This window comes from Aricia agestis, chromosome 19 (genome assembly GCF_905147365.1).
Source record: "Aricia agestis chromosome 19, ilAriAges1.1, whole genome shotgun sequence".
NCBI lineage: Eukaryota > Metazoa > Arthropoda > Insecta > Lepidoptera > Lycaenidae > Aricia > Aricia agestis.
This window is the reverse complement of record NC_056424.1, coordinates 4,430,852-4,452,893: the sequence shown is the minus strand read 5'-3', so window position 1 is coordinate 4,452,893 and position 22,042 is coordinate 4,430,852. Positions and strand designations below refer to the sequence as shown.

Below are 22,042 nucleotides of genomic sequence, written 5' to 3'. Positions count from 1 at the left end.
TGGTGCAACCCAACCATAGTCATTTTTCCCCTTATAGTTTGAAAAAACCTTGTAACTTATCTACTTCTTCACCTGGCTAATATTCTGGCTACACGTAAAATGCACAGATTTTTTTTTATTTCAAATATTTTTTCCTACGCTAAAGCCTCCATTTATTAATGGTAGCAAGTAGTAGGTAGGAAAGTGTCGGAAAAATTCTTATTGCTAGTTTTTTAAACCACGAAGCCACCAGACAAAAGAAATATCGAAAGAGTTAAAGTTAGAGTTACTTCACTGCTAATTATTAAGAAAATTGGTGTGAAATTGTAAAGAGTTATGTAATAATTTACGTATGTTAAAGCTTTATCTCACTGTTACCGGAGAAAGCGTTAAATATTAGTTTAAACATAAACGAGAAACGGTTAAATATTCTGTTTACTACGTAAAACACGATTTCACGGTAAATGTGTGGTTTTGTGAATGTGTACAAATAGTAAGTGAAGTGACGCATTTTTTGGCTCTAGCCGCAGACAATTAATCGGTTCGTTAAAGGCCGTATACACGATCGGTTCTAACCACCAACAGAGGTCACCTTGGTAGGGTTGGAACAAAAATCAACCGTGTAGACGCTTGTTTTTGGTTGCCCAACCGAATAACCTTCAATAACCTTGGTAGTGAGCGCATCTCTCACGACCAGTGTCAAATAGAGAACATTGAGTTGAAACGCAACCGTGTAGACGCTTGTTGGCGCTCAGTCGCACATTGATCGTCAGATGCGTTGCATGTGGTGTGTAGCGCCAGTAGCCAAAAATCATAACGTTGCTATTAAACGTTCTTCCACAGACACAGCTTGTTGCATCAACAGTGATTAATGAACCCTTAATTACAAAACAAGACACAGGTCTTGTAGCTTGTTTTGTAATTATGGGTCGCATCATTTCTAATAATTCGTTGAAAGAATTTTCGTCCATTCTAAAATTCCCCATATTTTTAAAATGATTAAGTGGCTCGAAGTTTTTCTTTCTTTTAACCACAGTTTCATCTACAACCGTCTTTTTTTACGTTTTTTTTTCATCACATATACAAGCCAGCGCTATTGCGGTCTTTTGAGGTTTAGATAGTGATCCCATTGCATTGTTCACTTTTCCACAGTTGATTTACGTGTAGATAGAGATTCAACTTTGTTGATCCAACCAAGGTGACCTCTGTTGGTGGTTGGAACCGATCGTGTATACGGCCTTGTAAAACAATCTTCGGCCAAAGCCTACTAGTATAAATAAGTAGTAGTTACATTTTTTTTAAACGTTTATTCCAAATCAAAAATACAAAAGTGGCTTAAAATAGTTTCCCGCCAAACTAAAAAGTTTATTGGCAGGTACGCGCTCTTAATATTTTGTTAATTTATCAATACACAAAACTAATCTATATCTCTAAAACTAAATTATATAATAAACTTCAAACCGTAATATTTTAGTACTTATATACGTTTATATTTCTTAAGTTTTTAATTTACTAGCTTAAATTTACTAGCTTAATATCTCTACAATAATTATTATACGCTGAATCGGCTTCAAAAATGATTTGAGAACTTTAATGTTGCATGTTTATGCCGAAAAGTTAAAAAAAAATGTTAATCGGAAACGCACCTGCAGCTTTTCTAATGTTGCGAGTGTCCATGGGCGACGGTAGTTTCTATCAGGTGACCCGTTTGCTCGTTTGCCCCCTTATTCGTCGATTAATTTCGATGTATGTTTTCTAAAAAGATGTACGCCACAAGGCTCTTGTTTTTATTATTATTCATCTTATGCCCAGTTTCTTGGGTCTTGAATCTTGACTGAAGTTTACCTATTTGTTAGGACTTAGGTCTAGGACTAAGGCTTCTGATTGGCTTACGTCAAAATGTTAACCAATCAATAGATAGACTCGTGACAATTAACCTAAGATACCGGACATTAATCGTCTTAATTCATAATCTTTAAAAGCATAATTATATTCATAATGTTATGATGAATGAAAAATACTACGGATAAGTTATGTAACATTAGCACAACGTTTCGCAAGGAGAAAGTCATTGCCAATCGAAAGTGATATTTAAAAAGTTGTGGTGAGCTTTTGAAATTGGAATGTGGTCATATTTGTAACCGATTCGCAAACAAGGAAGTGGCTTGTTGGTTTATACCATAGAGTTATTTATATACTGTCGTAGTTTATACTATGATTGGTTTTGCTTGAAGGTGCCGGTTGGCAGCGGGCGACATGAAGCGGCAGACGACGTGTCGTCGCGACACTATGTATTTCTATGAAAAGTGTCGCTAGCTTCGTGTCGCTAGCTGCTCAGGGTATTTCATAGAAATACATAATATCTAAACCAGCCCCCGCTAGACGAGTGGCAAATAGCTAACGCTAACGCTACAAAATGTATGCGATTTGACATATAAGTCATCGCTTCGCTAGCGAATACTAATTTGTCAAATCCATACATTTTGTAGCGTTAGCGTTAGTGCTAGCGTTTTGCCACTCGTCTAGGGGGGCTGTAGTGTTGCGACGACACGTCGTCTGCTGCCGCTTCATGTCGCCGGCTTCCAACTTTTACTTTAACCATAATATTATTGTTAAAATAACATACTCTATGTTAACAACTATACTGACATGGGCGTTTATAAAGTGGTGATTATTATTGCGAATGACATAGCCGTTTTCGTTAGTGTAAATTAAATTTGCTAAAGAACTGATGAAGGCTGAATACACTTACACACAATAATTTTAAGTAGGCTTCTTAGTGATTTTCTTAACTATCGCATGCTAATATTTAAACTAGATTCTGCCCGCAACTTCGTCGCAGAGAAATTGATTTCTATCAAAGAAATTTCTTCGGGTTTAAAATTAAAACTGTTCTATGCTTTCCCGGGACTCTAAATAGTAAATATCTCCACAACTTTTAGCGAAATCTTTTCAGTGATTTAAGCGTGAAGAGAACAACCCCAGAAGAACTATTTGACATAAGTCATCTCTTCGCTAGCGAATACTAATATCAAAACTCAAATCCCATACATTTTGTGGCGTTGGCGTTTACGATAATCGCTTGTCGCTTGTCTAGGCCCTCAGACCTAGATTCCCCGCCTGTTGTGCCCCATCCATCCATACTAATATAATAAATGCGAAAGTGTGTCTGTTTGTCTGTTACCTCTTCCCGCCCAAACCGCTCAACCAATTTTGCTGAAATTTGGCATGGAGATACCTTAAGTCCCGGGAAAGGACATAGGATAGTTTTTATCCTGGAAAAATGTACGGTTCCCGCGTGATAAACGAATTTTAGCGCAACTGTCTAGTGCTATAATATAATATCCTAATGTAAATAAATAAATAAAAAGTTTATTGATAAATAAATTAAAAAAAAAACTAATCTTCGACAATTATACCCCATAACTCATAGCGATGAAACAATCGTCTTTGAACCTGTGACCCCAAAAAGGTCATCGAACCGGTGATGCTGGGAAAGTGAGAGAGAAAGTCGCCATAGAACATGTCTATATTGATTTTAATGCCTACTACACGAAATACTTATGGTCATTTGCCTATTATAATTTTACTAGATTCCGTTCCGTTTTTCCGTTGCGCTAAAATTCGTTTTTCGTGCGGGAATTTTCCAGGATAGAGTGTATTCTTTCTGGGGTTTGTTTTTTACTGTACATAAATTATAAACACATTTTTATACAATAAAAATCAAATTTTATTCCCCTTTTGAATATGAACATAGTGCGAATCTAGAAAAATGAGCGTGGCCCGAAAAAATCAAAATAATTTTTAATTATTATTCCTCTACTATTAGAGGAATAATAATTAATACTTAACTATTTATTGAACTATTTCAACAAAAATATTCTCAAGTTTTCATATTATCTTGAACACAGCCTAAAATACCACAAAACAAAATGTATAATTTCATATCATGTTATCCACTTTGAATAATTTAATCCTAATCCATCAAAATTCAAAAGTTTATGCCACTTAAAATTTACATCATATATACCAAACTTAAACACAAGATAAGCTAATAGTTTTTATCAGTTTTGCTATTGTTCATATTTTGTAATAATAAAAACTGAACAGATAAAATCATTAGAAATTGCTTAAAGCCCTTTATCAATTTGATAAAACTAAATTTTCCTGCGGCGACTGCTGTGAGCGAGCATAAACCAAAATCATAACCCTCCTTTTTGCTTCGCCGTAGTCGGGTAAAAAATATAAACTATTGCTACGATCACTCTCCATGAGCTTCCAACCAAAAAAACTAGATCAAATTCGGTTTAGCCGTTTAGATTCTGCGATGGACAGACACAGGCACAGTCAAACTTAAAAACTCTTTCTAAGCATGGGGACAGACAGCTGAAAACAATTTTGTTTTACTGTACAAAATGTAGAGACATCCATACTTACTAATCTATCTATCTATATATATAAAACTCAAGGGTGACTGACTGACATGGTGATCTATCAACGCACAGCCAAAACCACTGGACCGATCGGGCTGAAATTTGGCATGCTAGAGAGCTAGGTAGATGTTATGACGTAGGCATCCGCTAAGAAAAGATTTTGATCAATTCTACCCCCAAGGGGTTAAAATAGGGGATGAAAGTTTGTATATAATAATACTTCTTAACGCTATTGTGTCTCGTTATTCCACGATCGATGGGTTAATAATAATCATCATAATCATAATTAATTTTTCACCTTAATAAAGAAGACAATACATTATTTGAAACAGTTTTACAGTAAGCATTTAGGTGGGTTGATGCCTGAACTAGGAGATCCTGTGTCTCAGGCTATCAACCCTCCACCCCATACAGTGGACACGATATTCACTAGTGTACGTTCATTACCGATGTATCATGTATCACTAGTGTACGTTCATTACCGAGTACGTAGAACAGGTCTCATAAGGGCATACGCTATGAGGCATGAAAGCGTGGACACAACTCTTTGATAGAAACTGGTTACTCTGTGCTAGATCTTGAATGGAGCTGAAGACGTGATTCAGTAGATAGCTACTTAAGTAGCAAGCTTGTATAGTACAATGGATATTATTGTCTAGTTAGTAAATAAAATTACATATTACTATTGAAAGTCAGAATCGATGGGTTGGATGATGGGGAAGATGGGAAATGATCCATACAAAATATATTCGAAATTCGAAAGTGTATCTGTCAGTCTGTTACCTCTTTACGCCCAAACCGCTTAATCGACTTTGACAAAATTTGGTTCGGTGATATTTTAAGACCCAAAAAAGGATACAGGATACTTTTTATCCAGGAAAAATGTACGGTTCCCACGCGATAGTCGAATTTCTACGCAACGCGGTTGCAGTTGCGGGCATCAGCTAGTATATATAGATAAAATCTCTATCTTTATAGCTAATCTATACAATCTTATGGTATTTTAAAAACATTTGTATGATAATATTATTACAAGTGAAATTTTTGACCCGTGAAAGCTGGTGGACAGGTTCATTATGACATTATGTTACGAACGAGTAAAAGTTACAAGTTAAAAACGGTATAAACATGCCAAATTACCACTGGTCAGTGGAATTCTGGTGGCGATGAACAGTTTTGATGAGTGATTATACAGGATGTAACAAAACTAAGTGATAATACTTTAGGGTGGTATGTCCCCTGTATAGAGTTCACTGTGAAAGTAGCAGCGCTGAAGCTAAGGAGAATTTACTCATTAGAATATACTAGAGACAAGTAATGAGTAGTAGAGCTTGCTACGTACAAACTCTCCATTTGACCATTTCTTATGTAAGACCTCACTAACGCCTCCGTGGTCCAGTGGTTAAGAGCGTTGCTCTTGACTTGGAGGTCTATGGGTTCGATTCCCGCGTTGGAAACAACATGTTATTTCCAAGTTTGGTCCGGACAATGGAGGCTGATCAACTGATTGTCTGACAAGTAAGATGATAAATGCGTCGGATGGGCATGTAAAAAGTCGGTCTGTAAGAAATCAATACTTGAAGAATCTTGGTATTTTTTTTTATGAAATAAGGGGGCAAACGAGCAAACGGGTCACCTGATGGAAAGCAACTTCCGTCGCCCATGGACACTCGCAGCATCAGAAGAGCTGCAGGTGCGTTGCCGGCCTTTTAAGGGGTAATAGGGGAGGGTACGGAAATATTAGTTAAAAAGTAAGAACGAAACAAAAAACGCCCCGAAACATCCTTCTTAATTTAACAGCTACCGTGCAGCACTACACTTTCTTCTAGAATCCTCTATCAGATAAATATTAGTCAAATATTGTCACCCGACCACTTTCACTAGGGGAATTTCCGGTCAAGATTACGATTTGGGAATTTATGGTCTTATCTCGTAAGACATTGATATAATGACTTGTCTACAAGTTGTTACGACCTCGAAATCGTTAAAGCCACCATTATAGCTTGGACAGCTGCCATTAAAGATAATATTATAGCTTAGATAACTATTATTAAAGCTAAAGTAATTTTGTTGATAGATTAACATTTTCATACATTTCAAAGTTTTCTGTAAGCCTATTAAGAAGCGTCCGACCACCGAACGAAAATCGATTATGGCTGAAGCGAATTATTTAATTCGGTACTTATTGTTATAATGTTATCTTCAATAAGAACGACAACTATATCGCTAATGCAATGCTTATTTTAACTAGATATGGTAGGTCATTTATGTAGATGACAAAAAGAAAGGGACCTAAAATAGATCCTTGTGGAACACCTAGCTTTATTTTGTTAACATTAGACCTTTTAGAATAAGAACTTATAGAGTAAGAACTTAACAGTTTTAGGGCCGTGTCCCTTATACCATAATGATACAATTTTCTTCTTGTAGCATGTTTGACACAATCAAATGCTTTGGATAGATCGCAGAAAATACCAAGAGAATTTTTTATGTGAGATTAGTAATTTGTATTTAATTTCTTATTGCCAAGCCACAAAGCTCGGTATATCAAGCTGAGTTTATTGACATTTGTAACAACTAACAGCTGATTAAAGGGAGTAAAAACAAGTCGATCTGGGATAGTATAAACGATTCAATCAAATGACTTTATAATGACTATAAACTAGTAAACTTGACCGACTCTTGATTGATGTTATAGACCTCATAACTCCGTGTAGAATAGTGGTAAGTAATTATTTTCGTGCCTACTTGTTGAAACAACGTTACAACTAAGCTAGCAGACAGCATCGTATATTATTATTTTCTTGGCTATTATATAGAAAATAATAATAATTCCCACACCGGTTTCGGTGACGGCGGCTGGTTTCATTGGAACCAGGCCAGTTACGCAGGACTAATTTTATAGTGCCCAAGTGTGTGCGTAGTACTGCGCTTAATCACTGGACCACGGAGGCGTTGGCGTGACGCCTGTGGTCCAGTGACTTAGAGCGTGGCTCTTGACTCGGAGGTCGTGGGTTCGATTCCCGCGTTGGAGACATGTTATTTCCAAGTTTGGTTAGGACAATGAAGCTAATACAAAGTAGTTTCGTGGTTAGGATGATGCAGGCTGATCAAGCTGATTGTCTAATGGGTATGTAATAAAATAAATTAATTAAAAATCAAAAAACCCGACTGCAAAAAATGTTAACTAAAAAGAACGAAACAAGACCTAATTCTGCCGGAGGCATCGAATCCATGTTTTAATTGATACGACTCTTGCTTACGAGTTTCATGCCAGGATAAATAGAAGGTTATATAGAAAAATGAAGAAGAAGAAAGTGGATTATAAAATGCAGTCGGAGGCATGTCGCACCAAGTTTAACATTAATTCATGAATCATAAAATATTATGCCTAACGTACGTACGCTGCCTAAACTATCAAAGTTTAGGCAGCGTACGTAAAATAAGTAACTTTTCTGGTTGATTTTTTACACCCTGCGTCCGAAGAACCCAAATATCTTACGGAACCCTATTTTTTTCGAAAATAAAATTCAGCCAATGTTCAGCAAAAATAATATAGAATTCCAATGGTAAAATAATTTTTCAAATCGGTCCAGTAGTTTTGGAGCCAAACAAACAAAAAATCAAATCTTTCCACTTTATAATATTAGTGTAGATTTATCGTTCCATTTAATATTAAAACTGCAAGTTATATACATATTTAGAATCAGTGTTTAAAATCCTTTATTTTGATACCCCACTCGATATGCATGGTAGAATTTTTATTTTTTTTACCTCACAATATGGCGTCAAACATCTGCCACTTTGTTTTTTTTTAAATGTCACCAATCTAAGAACACTTGGGTCATTAAGACAAATCTAACGATACCTCAATTGTGAAAATCCGTTTAGCGGTACTGGAGATACAAGGTAATAAAGAATATTTCAAACATACAAGATACGCGCCAAACACATAACCCTCCTGCGGGGCTAAAATGGTCACATTTAGCAATTCCTCTCAATCAATTCAACAAATGAATTGTCAAACTGTCAAACTGACAAATGTCAAATCAGTACAAAAATACAGAAATGAATTGCAAGCAGTGTTGCATTTTGCGATTTTAGAAAAATGAATCATATCATGATTCATGTCATGATTCTTCAAAGCGACCATTTTAGCCCCGCTGGCAGTCGGGTAAAAAGTCGCTGATCGCTGATCGCTGATCTCTCGCCAGTCGTGTCGGTCTTCCGTCCCACTGGGTTATGAGAGTAAAAGAATAGAGAGTGCTCTTGTACACTTGGGCACTATAAAATTACTCCTGCGTAACTGGCCTGGTTTCAATGAAACCGGCCACCGTCACCGAAATCGGTGTGGGAGTTATTATATTGAAATATAAATATTGCAAAAGCTAGCAGTGTCTATAAGGGATTATTATTACTCATGCCTACTTTAGCAATAAAGTTACAAGCTAAGCTAGTTCAATTAAGTTCTAGCAGGCAGTGGCAGCAGCTCACTTTAGATAAGTTGCTCTCATATTATTATGATTTCCAAAATCGTCAGCGAAAGTTTGTATTTAGAATTCCGTATCCAAAGACTTTGATGTCCCTTTTTGCGACCGTAATAACTGAAGACAGAATTTTCACTGATGGTTTTTCTGTTAGTACAACAACTATGCGCACCAATACCTACTGTATATTGATGATGATGATGAAAAGCCGAGCTTTGTGAGGGCTCGCGTCGTTTTTCTGCGAGGTAATAATCTTTATGGCAGTTTTTTTTCATATTTTAATAGTAACCAAACCTTGAGTGACCGCTGATAAGCACATCTACATATTATAACTAAATAAAAATTACCATGTTATAGCACAAATCAATAGGCGTGATAGTTTTTTCCGTAAAGTGTACCACAAAAATGCTCAGGTTGTGGGATATACGGAACTCTTTGCTGAAATTACAAATGTTTGTTACGGAACTCCTGACCAGTCCGACGCGCACTTGACCGTAACCAAGAACCGGTAAATCGCAATTAAATTTAATCCCACATACGTTGATTTTCTAATTGGCGAGTTTCGACACCCGGAGAAAGCATTGACGGGTTAAATGCTTTTAGATACGCACCGCCGCGTGCGCACACTTTTACTCAGGTAGGTCTAGGTTACAAGTTATAACCTAGGTCAGAAAGTATTTCGTATAAAGAAATAATGTTAAAACTAAAAGCAAGGACATCCTTGTCATTTTACAGAGCTGTAATGGTCAGGAATTTTTTTTAAACGATCCAAACTTACCAGGTTAAAAAGTACTTTGTCGGATAAAAAAGGACCTAAGTACACAAATATTTAACTTAGATTTTTAATTTAGTCAAAAATACAAGAATTGTTTTTATTAATAAATTATAAAGCTTCTACAATAATAATGATTATCATGGAATACTGCAATATAAGTGTTAGACTTAGAAAATTGCAGAAAAATATTATGAATATTGTTGCGTGTTTATAATTATATTTTATTAACCTTATTTTTTTTTTGGTTTCAGATTCGATGGAGTTTCGTAAGTATTACACGAGCCTCATGCAGGAATCCTAAATAAATATGTAGCATATATTATATTATATACCTACCAAAATTGACTGTAGCATAAAGTAATTTAGCCTAAGTAGTTACTGGGAATTTATAAAGGAAATTGTTACATAAAGTGGGTTGCACCAACTTACTTTAACTATAACAATATGTTAAAATGTCAAATCTCTGGTTAACTGTAACTACAACAACGCCTGTGGTGCAACCCACTTTAAGGTTGGGTTGCACCAGGGGCGTGGTTAAAGTTAAAGTTGTAGGCTGATCACCTGATTGTCTGACAAGTAAGATGATCCATGCGTCGGATGGGCATGTAAAAAGTCGGTCCTGTGCCTGATATCTCGCCAGTCGTGTCGGTCGGCCGTCCCACTGGGTTATGAGAGTAATTAATTAGGAATAGAGAGTGCTCTTGTGTACTGCGCACATACTTGGGCACCATAAAATACTCCTGCGTAGCTGGCCTGGTTTCAATGAAACCGGCCACCGTCACCGAAACCGGTGTGGGAGCTATTATTATTATTATAAAGTTAAAGTTAAGGTTAAAGTTATGGTTATAGCTAAGACTAAATTTAGCTTTAACTTTAACCTTCACTTTGACAGCTGGTCCAACAAGGTTATAAATGAACTTTAGGGGGGGGGGCGCTGCTGGTGAAGGAGAACTGTCAAAAATGGCGTTTTGTATGATGACAGCGTTAGTTCCATTTTTCGCCACGTGCATTTAAAACCTTGTCGAGCTGTATGGTTATGGTTAAAAATGGCGTCTTGATGGCGTCCATTTTAAACTTTAAAAAGATTTGACATTTTGCATTGTAGTTAAAGTTATATTTGAGTTAAAGTTAGTTGGTGCAACCCAACCTTAGTGTTACTTCTTTAAGTATTCACTATTCCCCAGATAACAAAAAAGAACCAAGCTCACTTATCTTTAAACAAGATCACAAAATAATAGAGGCTGATCCGAAATATGCAATTATTATTAATCAGATCTAGCTCACTCCCACATCTTAGGTCACAGATCAGTCTGAATACCTACATGTATTGTTCTTAGTGTTAACATAAATTCTCACATTTTTATACAACACTTCCGTTTTGTAGCGTGGAAAATTACCATCAGATTCTTAGTAAGAAACTCAGCCCAGATACGATCTTAAGTGGTCAATGAAATTGCAGAATTGAAAGATCTTTTCATTTCAATGTATTGAATTGAATTGAAATATTCTTTATTGTGCACACTTATAAAGATACAAATTAAGGAGTACAAGAAAAAGGACAAAATATTCAGGTGTCACAATGGCGGCCTTATTACTAGGTAGCAATCTCTTCCAGGCAACCACCACGGGCAAAGGTGAGATTGCAGTAAAGAAGAGAAACGTGCATGTGCAAACAAAAGAATACAAAAAAAAAAAACACAACATGCATAATAAAAATATACGAGTACAATAATACTATACATATATATTATAAATATAATAGAATGATACTATACTTAAATTACTAATAGATATAATAATTATAGCAGACACGGATAGTAATTATTAATAATTTAAAGTGTAATTTAACTCACAACAAATGCATGGATTATGATTAAGTATTATTTATTATATAATATTTAATGTAATACAGGATGTAATAAAACCATCGATGTAAATAATAATACAAAGTGACTTACTTTAGGGTGTTTTTGAGTCCCCTGTATAAGTGTCTAAACACACCATGCCGAAGTTCCGCGGCCGAAGTTCGTTATGATTCCGCCTGCAATGTATTTTAAATTACCGATGACATACCATGCCGAAATTCCGTCGTGTTATATTGTATGCGTTTGACATTGCTGACGTAATCATGCCAAACTTCCGCCGCGGAACTTCGGCATGGTGTTTAGACACTAAGTAGCAGCGAAAGCGGTAACTTTTTAATACCTTTTGGATGGCCAAATTCATGATGTACAAATCGCACAAAAAATATTTCTCTGAGCTGCTACTTTCACAGTAAACTCTAGGTATTTATGGACATACACACACCCTAAAGTATTACCTTTTTGTTACACGCGGGACCATCAACGTCGTTGTGCCATAATTCGTTTTTCGCGCGGGATCCGAACATTTTTCCGGGATAAAAGTATCCTATGTCCTTTCCCGGGACTAAAAGTATCTCCATATCGGTTCAACGGTTTGTGCTATTTCAACCTTTCGCATTCATAATATTAGTATGAAATGGTATGAATGAGTTGTGCTGAAAAGATCATTGACTGCACACTGCACAGCTGATTTCAAAACGTTTGTCTTAATGAAAATATTATCAGGAGAGCATAAACCCGAACTTTCTGTAATTGATTTTATATTAACAAGTTGTAATATAACAAGATTTCTAAATATATCTGAACTTGAATCAAATTAGACATTTAGAAACTTAGCAGACGACCTAGGACCTGGAAATCGCTTAGCGCCATGCGTGAATAAATAGGAAAGTGCATTTGAATGCAACTTATTTACAAAGTTAATAAGGATGAAGGTTGCCTACTTTTCTAAACTATGCCGTCATAAATTAAGAGAAAAATTTGCATTGAACACCAATAAAGTGGGATTAAAACCTTAACTATAATATGGTTTGCCCTTTTAGGTGAAAAAAATCGACGAATGCAAGGTCGAGTCTTGAGATGCCGAGATGTGTAAGTGGGAGTTTATTGACCCGACACCTATCGCCTTCATTTATTTTTACTATAGTTCTTATTATAGTCATTCAATCAATTCAGTCCTTTGCTGGACATAGGCCTCTCTTAATGAAGGCCAAGATGGCCGATCTCCTGCTACTCGCATCCTACATTAATATAGTCATTATTGCATCCAAATTTTTATCTGCCTTTTTATTTACATAATTTACATTGTGCACTAGTGTGCCTCTGAAGTTGATTTTACTAAACCTTGCATAGTTAAAGCATGTACCTACCTATTAACATCAAAAGATGATGAAATATTTCTCAATCAAAATTGAAATAAATAATAGGCGACGAGAACATAATATTAAAGTGTATGTCATAAGATGCACAAACTAATAAATTATCAATTACCTAGTTCCAAAGCAACAAAAACTAGACGCAAGGTATGTCAGGTTTTCACTTCCGAAGACTTTTTCTTGCGCATTGTTTATAATTGTTTCTCAAGGCGGTGGGATTCAGTGAGAGTGGTGACCTCTTGACATTGTGAATGTTGCTACAGAGTTTATTGGTTTTGTTTTCTAATTAAATAACTACAGAGTGCAAGGTTAAAGTATACTTTTGAAGGTTTTACAGCGTTCTTGCATGCTAAAAACCATACTTGTACTCTTCCTTTTTTAGCGTTTTAATTGACCCCTCCAAAAACAGATGGGGTAATGAACTTGAAGTACAGGTCGCGAAAAACTTTAGCATCTCATGGCAAATGTAGAAGCAGAAAAAGACGCGTGTGCGTAATATATTTTGTATTACGTGTCATTTTCAAATCTACCAATAACGAGTAAAGACCCATCTAGTAGCTCTACCATGAGTTTAAGGCTGCGTTTGTTAAACTAATATGTATTCTAAGCTATATAGTATAATTATCGATACTCGATACCGACTACGTAAATATTTAGTACCTACTAGATGACGCCCGCAACTCCGTTGCGCCAAAATTCGTTTATCGCGCGAGAACCGTACCTTTTTCCGGGATGAAAACTATCCTATGTCCTTTCTCGGGACTCAAAGTATCTCCATGCCTTTCAGCAAAATCGGTTCAGCGGTTCGCGCGTGAAGAGGTAACAGACAGACAGACAGACAGACAGACAGACAGACAGACAGACAGACAGACAGACAGACAGACAGACAGACAGACAGACAGACAGACAGACAGACAGACAGACAGACAGACAGACAGACAGACAGACAGACAGACAGACAGACAGACAGACAGACAGACAGACAGACAGACAGACAGACAGACAGACAGACAGACAGACAGACAGACAGACAGACAGACAGACAGACAGACAGACAGACAGACAGACAGACAGACAGACAGACAGACAGACAGACAGACAGACAGACAGACAGACAGACAGACAGACAGACAGACAGACAGACAGACAGACAGACAGACAGACAGACAGACAGACAGACAGACAGACAGACAGACAGACAGACAGACAGACAGACAGACAGACAGACAGACAGACAGACAGACAGACAGACAGACAGACAGACAGACAGACAGACAGACAGACAGACAGACAGACAGACAGACAGACAGACAGACAGACAGACAGACAGACAGACAGACAGACAGACAGACAGACAGACAGACAGACAGACAGACAGACAGACAGACAGACAGACAGACAGACAGACAGACAGACAGACAGACAGACAGACAGACAGACAGACAGACAGACAGACAGACAGACAGACAGACAGACAGACAGACAGACAGACAGACAGACAGACAGACAGACAGACAGACAGACAGACAGACAGACAGACAGACAGACAGACAGACAGACAGACAGACAGACAGACAGACAGACAGACAGACAGACAGACAGACAGACAGACAGACAGACAGACAGACAGACAGACAGACAGACAGACAGACAGACAGACAGACAGACAGACAGACAGACAGACAGACAGACAGACAGACAGACAGACAGACAGACAGACAGACAGACAGACAGACAGACAGACAGACAGACAGACAGACAGACAGACAGACAGACAGACAGACAGACAGACAGACAGACAGACAGACAGACAGACAGACAGACAGACAGACAGACAGACAGACGGACAGACAGACAGACACACTTTCGCATTTATAATATTAGTATGGATGGCGATTTTTAGTTTCGCAAGTCCGCTAGAGGCGCTGTAAAATTTGCCATACTAAAAATTTACGTAGTCGGTATCGAGTATCGATAAATATTAAATACTATAGCTTTAAACTCATGGTAGTGACAACTCATGTAATCACAGAATACATAATATATCTATCTTATATCTGTGACATCTCAGATGTCCTTCGCGCACTTCACATGCTCGTTGCCCTTTCATTTTCACCGAGCAATCTTTAATTACTAAACGGCCTTTACTTCTAAATTCAAACCCCGCAAATCTACACTTGCTATCGACTTTAGCCTGTTTTCAATAAGCGTATCATTCCAGTTCAGTCTGCTATGGCTGCTGATCTTCGTGGTGGTAGCTGAGGAGACACCGCCGGGGCTGGTGGCGACCGATACTGAACAGGATTTGATAGCTGAAGCGTCCCAAACAGGTACATTGTTTCCTTAGTGTCTAAACACACCATGCCGAAGTTCCGCGGCGGAAGTTCGCCATGATTACGTCAGCAATGTCAAACGCATACAATATAACGCGACGGAATTTCGGCATGGTGTGTCATCGGTAATTTCAAATACATTGCAGGCGGAATCATGCCGAACTTCCGCCGCGGAACTTCGGTATGGTGTGTTTAGACACTAAGAATTGACAACTTTTTAACGTTAGCGTTAATTGAACAAATGAAATAAAAATTCAAAATGTATTAATTGAACAAAATTATGCTTACTTTCTGTTTGTTTATAAAAAGAAGTTTATACAGCACTTTTGATTGGTAAACGTCAAAACCTAAACCAATCATTAACGTTTAACGGACAAACTCCTGTAATTCCTCAGAAACGAGGCAATACTGAACTTAATGCTTAGAATTTTTGTATTCATATTAAACAGAATTTTGTATTTAAGACGGAATGATTTCGTTTATTCGTTCTCTACCGTCGTTTTCAGGTGCGCAAGCGCAGAAGCGAGATGCCGGTTTGTCGAATTCGTACGGCGAGCCTCTGCCGCCTGATGCCTACGGACCTCCGCAGAATATACCAGTTGTTGGTGGGTTCAAACATTTTTATAGAGTTCATTCTTTCAATTCACACCTATAAAATAAGTATCATCTTGCTTCCCCCTTTTAAACAAATCACAGTCGTATTTGATACCCAGATGCTATAGCCTATAAACTTCTACATCAATGAATATTGTTTCTTTCAGTGCAAGAACTTCAACCAGCTCCGGTGTATGGCGTCCCAGATTTAAACGTATTCCAAGACCCTCCACCAGGGGCGTATGGCCCTCCCGCACCAGTCATCTTCCCCGATCAGAACTACGCGGGACCCCCACCGCCGTTGGGTAGACCGAAACCACTATATGGACCACCGAAATTCCACGGCCCGAAGCAGCAGTACGGTCCACCTAAGCCAGTGTACGGACCACCGAAGAAAAATTACGGACCACCCAAGCAAAACTTTCCTAAATTCCACGGCATCTCGTTGAAGCCACCTAAAATCTCGTTCTCGAAGCCTGGATTCGGTGGTGGACCGAAACCAATTTACGGACCACCTAAACCTGTGTACGGACCACCTAAAATCACTTATGGTACTCCACTGAACGTTCAAAGCATCCCGGTGCAGAATATCCCACTCGCTCCACCTCCACAAACATTCGGATCGAGCACAAACTTCGGCCACATTGGGATTGGACACGGTGACATTGGGATTGGAACTATTGGGACCCAATTCGGAAGCCTCGAGGCCAGCGTTGGAACCAGTATAGGTACTAATGACTTAAACTTGAATCTTCCTGCTCCAATCTATGGAACGCCTTTACCGAGCTTGCCGCTAGACTTGAAACCAAACTTCCCCATCCCCGCTGACACGTATGGTCCACCCGGACATTCTTTGGGTCCCATTGGACCGAACGACCAAATCGTTATCCAAAACTTTGACAACATCGGACACTACGGACCTCCCCAACCGGATCCGAACCCGCAGCCGCCGCACCCAGGAATACCTGCCCCACCGACACCCCCACACGTTCTATACGATGGCTGGAAACCGATTCCAGGAGTTTCTAAACCGAATTACGATAATTACAATGTCAACACTCTTCAATCCATCGAAAGTCTTTCACAGACAGGAGGAAACATAGAAAACTTGGATCAGTACGGACCACCACCACAGATTCAGGAGGTGATTAACGTTGAAGGACAATCGTTGCCCAATGTTAACCAGAATGTTCACTTCCACGGACCTCAAGTGAACACCGGATACTCTAGCGTTCATCAGGATGCCCTCGCTAATATCGATTTGAACGCTATCGTTGGCGGTGATTCCAACCACATCGATCAGTCGAAGACAATCTACGAAGCTCATTACACTGATAATGGTCAAAACCAAGACTTAAACCTTATACAGGCCGTACCCGAAAAGCCTGTTGAAGTTTATTCGTTGCCATCTGCGGAAGGAGAATCGAATGGACACTATCAGCAGTCATTCCGGCAGCTGGGCGCTAAAGGATTAAATGCTCCGTCAGGCGTTTATGGTGTCCCACCAGGCAGTCAATACGGAGCTCCCCCTAAGCCTCTCCCAGCTAATCTACCGATACCGTACGGAACCTATTCTGGCGGTGGTCATACAGGTGGACCACACCCGCGTCATCCCGTGAAATTCCGAGAGTCCGTACCTGAAGGATTAATACAACAGATCGGTCACGTGTCACATCATAAGGATGCCCATGGTATCGATGAAATTAGCCAACATCCCGCCTACTTGCCACCACCGATCCGTGACGTCAAAGACATTAACCAACAGACTGGCAACCACGGATATTCCGTGCAAATAGAACCATCGAGCCTTTACAGTTTACCGCATTCGGGTAACCCGATATCGTTCCAAGTACTACAACAACAACCGAGCAACTTATACGGCTCACCAATAGACTCATATGCTGCTCCTTTGCTAACTGTCGCTGATCACACAGCCTCTGGATCTAGCAATAACGAAATCGCAGCGACTCTCGATGGGACTATACTCGGAAATCTTTCGAACTTAGATGCGGCTGCAATTTTGAAACATTGTCCATACCACGAGGCTATTTTAAAAGCGGCTCAACGGGGTGAGAGAATCCCCTCAGATTTAGCTTCAAAATATGTAGCAAGTTTGAGAACTTTGGGATCGACCTTGCAGAAAGGTCAGCAATCCTCAGCAGTCTCTGTAGAATTTGGAGCTTCAGTGGCTGGTAGAGATTCCGGCAAGTACTCCGCTAAAGATCAGGATACTGGTTCTCAGACTATCGTGGAGACGGTACTGCCAAATCATATCGAGAGTGACAAGAACAAAGCGCAAAAGGGTAAAATGATAAAGGATTCTTATAAGCATAATATTCAACAAGTAACGGAGCAAATTAAACAAACATCTGAGAAAATAAAGGCTGTAAGTGAAACCACGAAGAGCCTTCAACAAAATATCGAGAGTGGCAACCAAATAATCAATCAAAACGGTCAATACCAATTTGGTCAAGAGATTCCCGTCAAAGGAAATTTAGCGTCGTATTCAATCCAAATACAATCAGCTAACAGCGACGGCAAATCAAATACACCCTCTGTTCCCCACAACCAGTTACTCTCTGAAGATCTATTGCAAAGCATTCTCCAAGCAATAGAGCAGCCGAGAACGAATCAGGCCCCCAACAAAGTGGAGATTGATCAAAGCCAATCAAAGCTGAACAATCAACAATACGTGGTAAGCGATAGCAATCCCAGTAACGACCAGTCGTTCGGTATACCTAACGCTGATCAAGGAGGATTAGTCCTTCCAGAGGGATATGAACCAGTCGATAGATCCAATAAAGACAACAAGCAGCAAAAAGACCAAGAAACCCAAAGTTCTAATACTAGTATCAAACAGTTGCTTCAAGGCGAGGCGAAAAATAAACATAAGGAATTCAGCGACTGCGATTTAAGGCCAGACAATTCCATCACTCATACAATAGTAGTTCCAGCACCAGGTATAGAAACAGTACAAAGAGTCGACGAAGTAGAAGATAATGAAGTCGCCATTTTCTTTGGTGAAGACGCCAAAGACGATAAAGATGAAAAAACGCAGGAGACAGTCACAGAAATATCAGTAGCCACCAGCATTAGCGAAAATTTAGACAATAGAGAGAAAAAACCCGAGTTTGGGGAGAAAATTAAAAAAGATTCATGAATCTGCTGTAAAGTAATACATTTCTAGTCTTATTCTTCTGGTGAGCTCAAAGTTTAGATTTTTTCCATAAAAGGATAAAGTAGATTAAGGGGCGATTTCACCAAAGAAACGGAACGCGTTCAAAGCACTCTGAACTAGTTCAAAACGTATAAACGCGATTATAACATCGAAATGCATTTCACCAGCATAAATTGAACGCGTTCACAACAAATCCGAGTTTTATCTTCTGAACGTCCAAAGTCCGAAGTTTAACGTCATAAAACCCGTTCAAGCCCTGTCATGGCGGAACGAAAAACATAGACAAAAGAAATGTCAAGATGACAGTTTTGACACATGCATTTGTTAGTTTATGTATTGTTTTTTGCTATTTTGTAGTTAAATTAACGTGAAAAGGCTTTAAAATGATGAAAACATGTAAAGTAGTCGCGTGACGTCGCGTAAACTTAGATTTAATAATCGCGATCAAAAGATGTTTGTGAAATCCAATCGAAACAAAACGAGATTTACGTCGCAGCATGAACGCGTTCAATGAGAACTAAGTTTTATAAAACTAAGTTTTATGTGTGTTTGGTGAAATCCCACCTTAACTATAATAGGTCAGTTTACACTAAAGTAATGCGAATTTATAAAATTATTTGTTATCAAGCTCACTTATGCCATTTTGGTGAAAAAAAAATCCAGAGGCTTACATTTAAGTTGCCATGTTTCCCATATTTAGGACCCGTCCACAGTTTATATTCACTATAGATTTCTATAGTTGCCAAAACTGTTTTGGACGCGTTTTAAATGTATCTATTGTTGAAGTATTTCGAATTCAAACTATCGAATTAAAATTTGATACTATTCTTTACTTCTATATTGCTTATTCTGTTTAGACTAAATTTAATTAAAAATCAAATATGTAAGTACACGTTTTTGATTTTTAATTCGATAGGCCATAGTTTTAGGTTAGTAATAATCTTTGGATAGTAGTAATTTAAGCATCTTATTTAAAACTATTTAAATACTATTTATTTTGTATCGACTTCTTTTACTTAAAAACATGTAATAAAATTAAAAAAAAAATGTGTGTTTTATTATTACAGCTCGACAAGGCTTTAAGTGAACGTGGCGAAAAAAGGAACTAACGCTGCCTCGTACAATAACGTCATTTTTGACAGTTCTCCTTTACGAGCAGCGCCACCGCCCACGTTCATTTAAAACCTTGTCGCACTGTATCTACCTACACAAGGGCCCGTGGGGTAGTATCGAAAAGACGACAAGAGTATACAGGGTGTAACAAAACTAAGTGATAATACTTTAGGGTATGTATGTGTTCCTGACATAGAATTTACTGTGAAAGTAGCAGCGCTGAAAGACCAAATTTTTTTTCACTTGTATGAGCGCTTGTATCCCCCAGCGTCAGGAGTTCCATATACAAAAGTGAAAAAAAAATTGGTCTTTCAGAGCTGCTACTTTCAGAAAGACGTCTACAAGGAACACATACACACCCTAAAGTATTATCACTTAGTTTTGTTACACCTTGTATAATGCTTAGAAGTCAGAACCTAAATCTGGCCATACACGAACCGTCCATTAGGAGTAGAGAATATTACGCAAAGGTCTCAGCAGAGGGCGTTAATAGCACATACAGTAAATAATCCGACCAAAATCCGACATGTTGCACACGTCACATCAGAATATTGACAGAAACGTTGTCAAACGTCGAACAAAACCTTTTCTTTCCTGTGTGTGCTGGTGCTGCACTCTAGCGTAAAAACATTGCAGTAATGTATCTTATTTCTGGATTGAGTAAATTATTTTGGACTACTGAGACACATTCTTAAATGGAAGACTGGTGGATGGCCAGCTATGGGTCATGCTCGACTATCCCTTGAAAGTATCATTATTTTCTAGTAAGTTATTTTAAAAAAAGAGGCATTTTAATATATTATGTAATAATTTATTAAGAAACAAGGAATTGTAGACAAACAAGGATTTGTAAACAATCAGTCTTAATACTATAAATTTCGGCACAACCGGCTTTTCTTTTGATCAAATACAGAAGGGACATGTTTTGTTTTTAGACAACAAATTCCTGATAAGTGCCGAATAGGCTATTCACCACTTAACTTGACAGTTGAAGTATGGATAATCTGTCAAAAAAGTCCTGAAAAGCCTATTCGGCACTTTACCAGAAAGTGGTGAAACAGGACCTTAATGTCGCACTCAGAGACGAATATTAATTACTTGACTGTAATTTAATGAAGATTTTGACACGAGCCCAATACATTTTCTGTCAAATTCTTCATTGAATTTAAGTTTAATCATCATTAAATGCGGCCGTTAAAGCCTAACAAGTAATTCGAAATAACGTTTGAGGTCTACGCTTAAAAAACTTAAGTGTCAGTAGCAAACTGAAAAATTACCTACAAACGAAACCATAGGATCACACTACATATACTAATACTATAATACTATTATATTATTATCTTTTTGTATTATGCAAGTTTCCCTAATATTTACAAAACAAAAAAAATCTTTTATATTAAAAAATAATTTTCAAGGAAAACGGATAATACACTCACAAAGTGCTGCTATATCTCTTCAAAGTGTTAATAAGTAACAATATTGTATTGCAAGGTTAAAAGGAACTTTAGAAATATGGAAGTTATTAAACTATCCTACCTTAGCTTCGTGACATTAAAATCTACAGTGTGTTAGTGTAAACACCGTTATCCTTGAAACCATCAAATGAGCCCGTCAAAAAGAACAACTTTTTTTATGAGAACAATCCTGGGAACTCAAAAAAAATGCCTTCATATCCATATTACGGAGGCCCGGATCGGCAATTTGTATGGGTATGAAGACGGATTTTTTTGAGCTCCCAGCATTGTTCTCATAGAAAAAGTTGTTCATCTTGAGGGGCTCATTTGATGGTTTCAAGCATAACGGTGTTTACACTAACATCTTGTATACTAAAAATTCGATATTGCTCATTCGAGACCCGACAGTCTTAAGGTGGCCATACACGGGACAATTATCGTAACGATTTATCTCCTCG

General features: G+C 38.1%; 1 protein-coding gene across 1 annotated transcript in view; it reads left to right on the top strand.

Annotated features, from left to right (window-relative positions):
* The window catches only part of LOC121736737, a 39,414-nt gene extending 20,338 nt beyond the window's left edge, over positions 1-19,076 (top strand). The window contains exons 4-7 of the mRNA XM_042128123.1: positions 9,926-9,940; positions 15,134-15,242; positions 15,752-15,850; positions 16,007-19,076. Coding sequence (XP_041984057.1) covers positions 9,926-9,940; positions 15,134-15,242; positions 15,752-15,850; positions 16,007-18,999 — 3,216 coding nt within the window. The 3' untranslated portion in view covers positions 19,000-19,076. The remainder of the gene's footprint in view (positions 1-9,925; positions 9,941-15,133; positions 15,243-15,751; positions 15,851-16,006) is intronic.
* Positions 19,077-22,042: the final 2,966 nt, after the last annotated feature.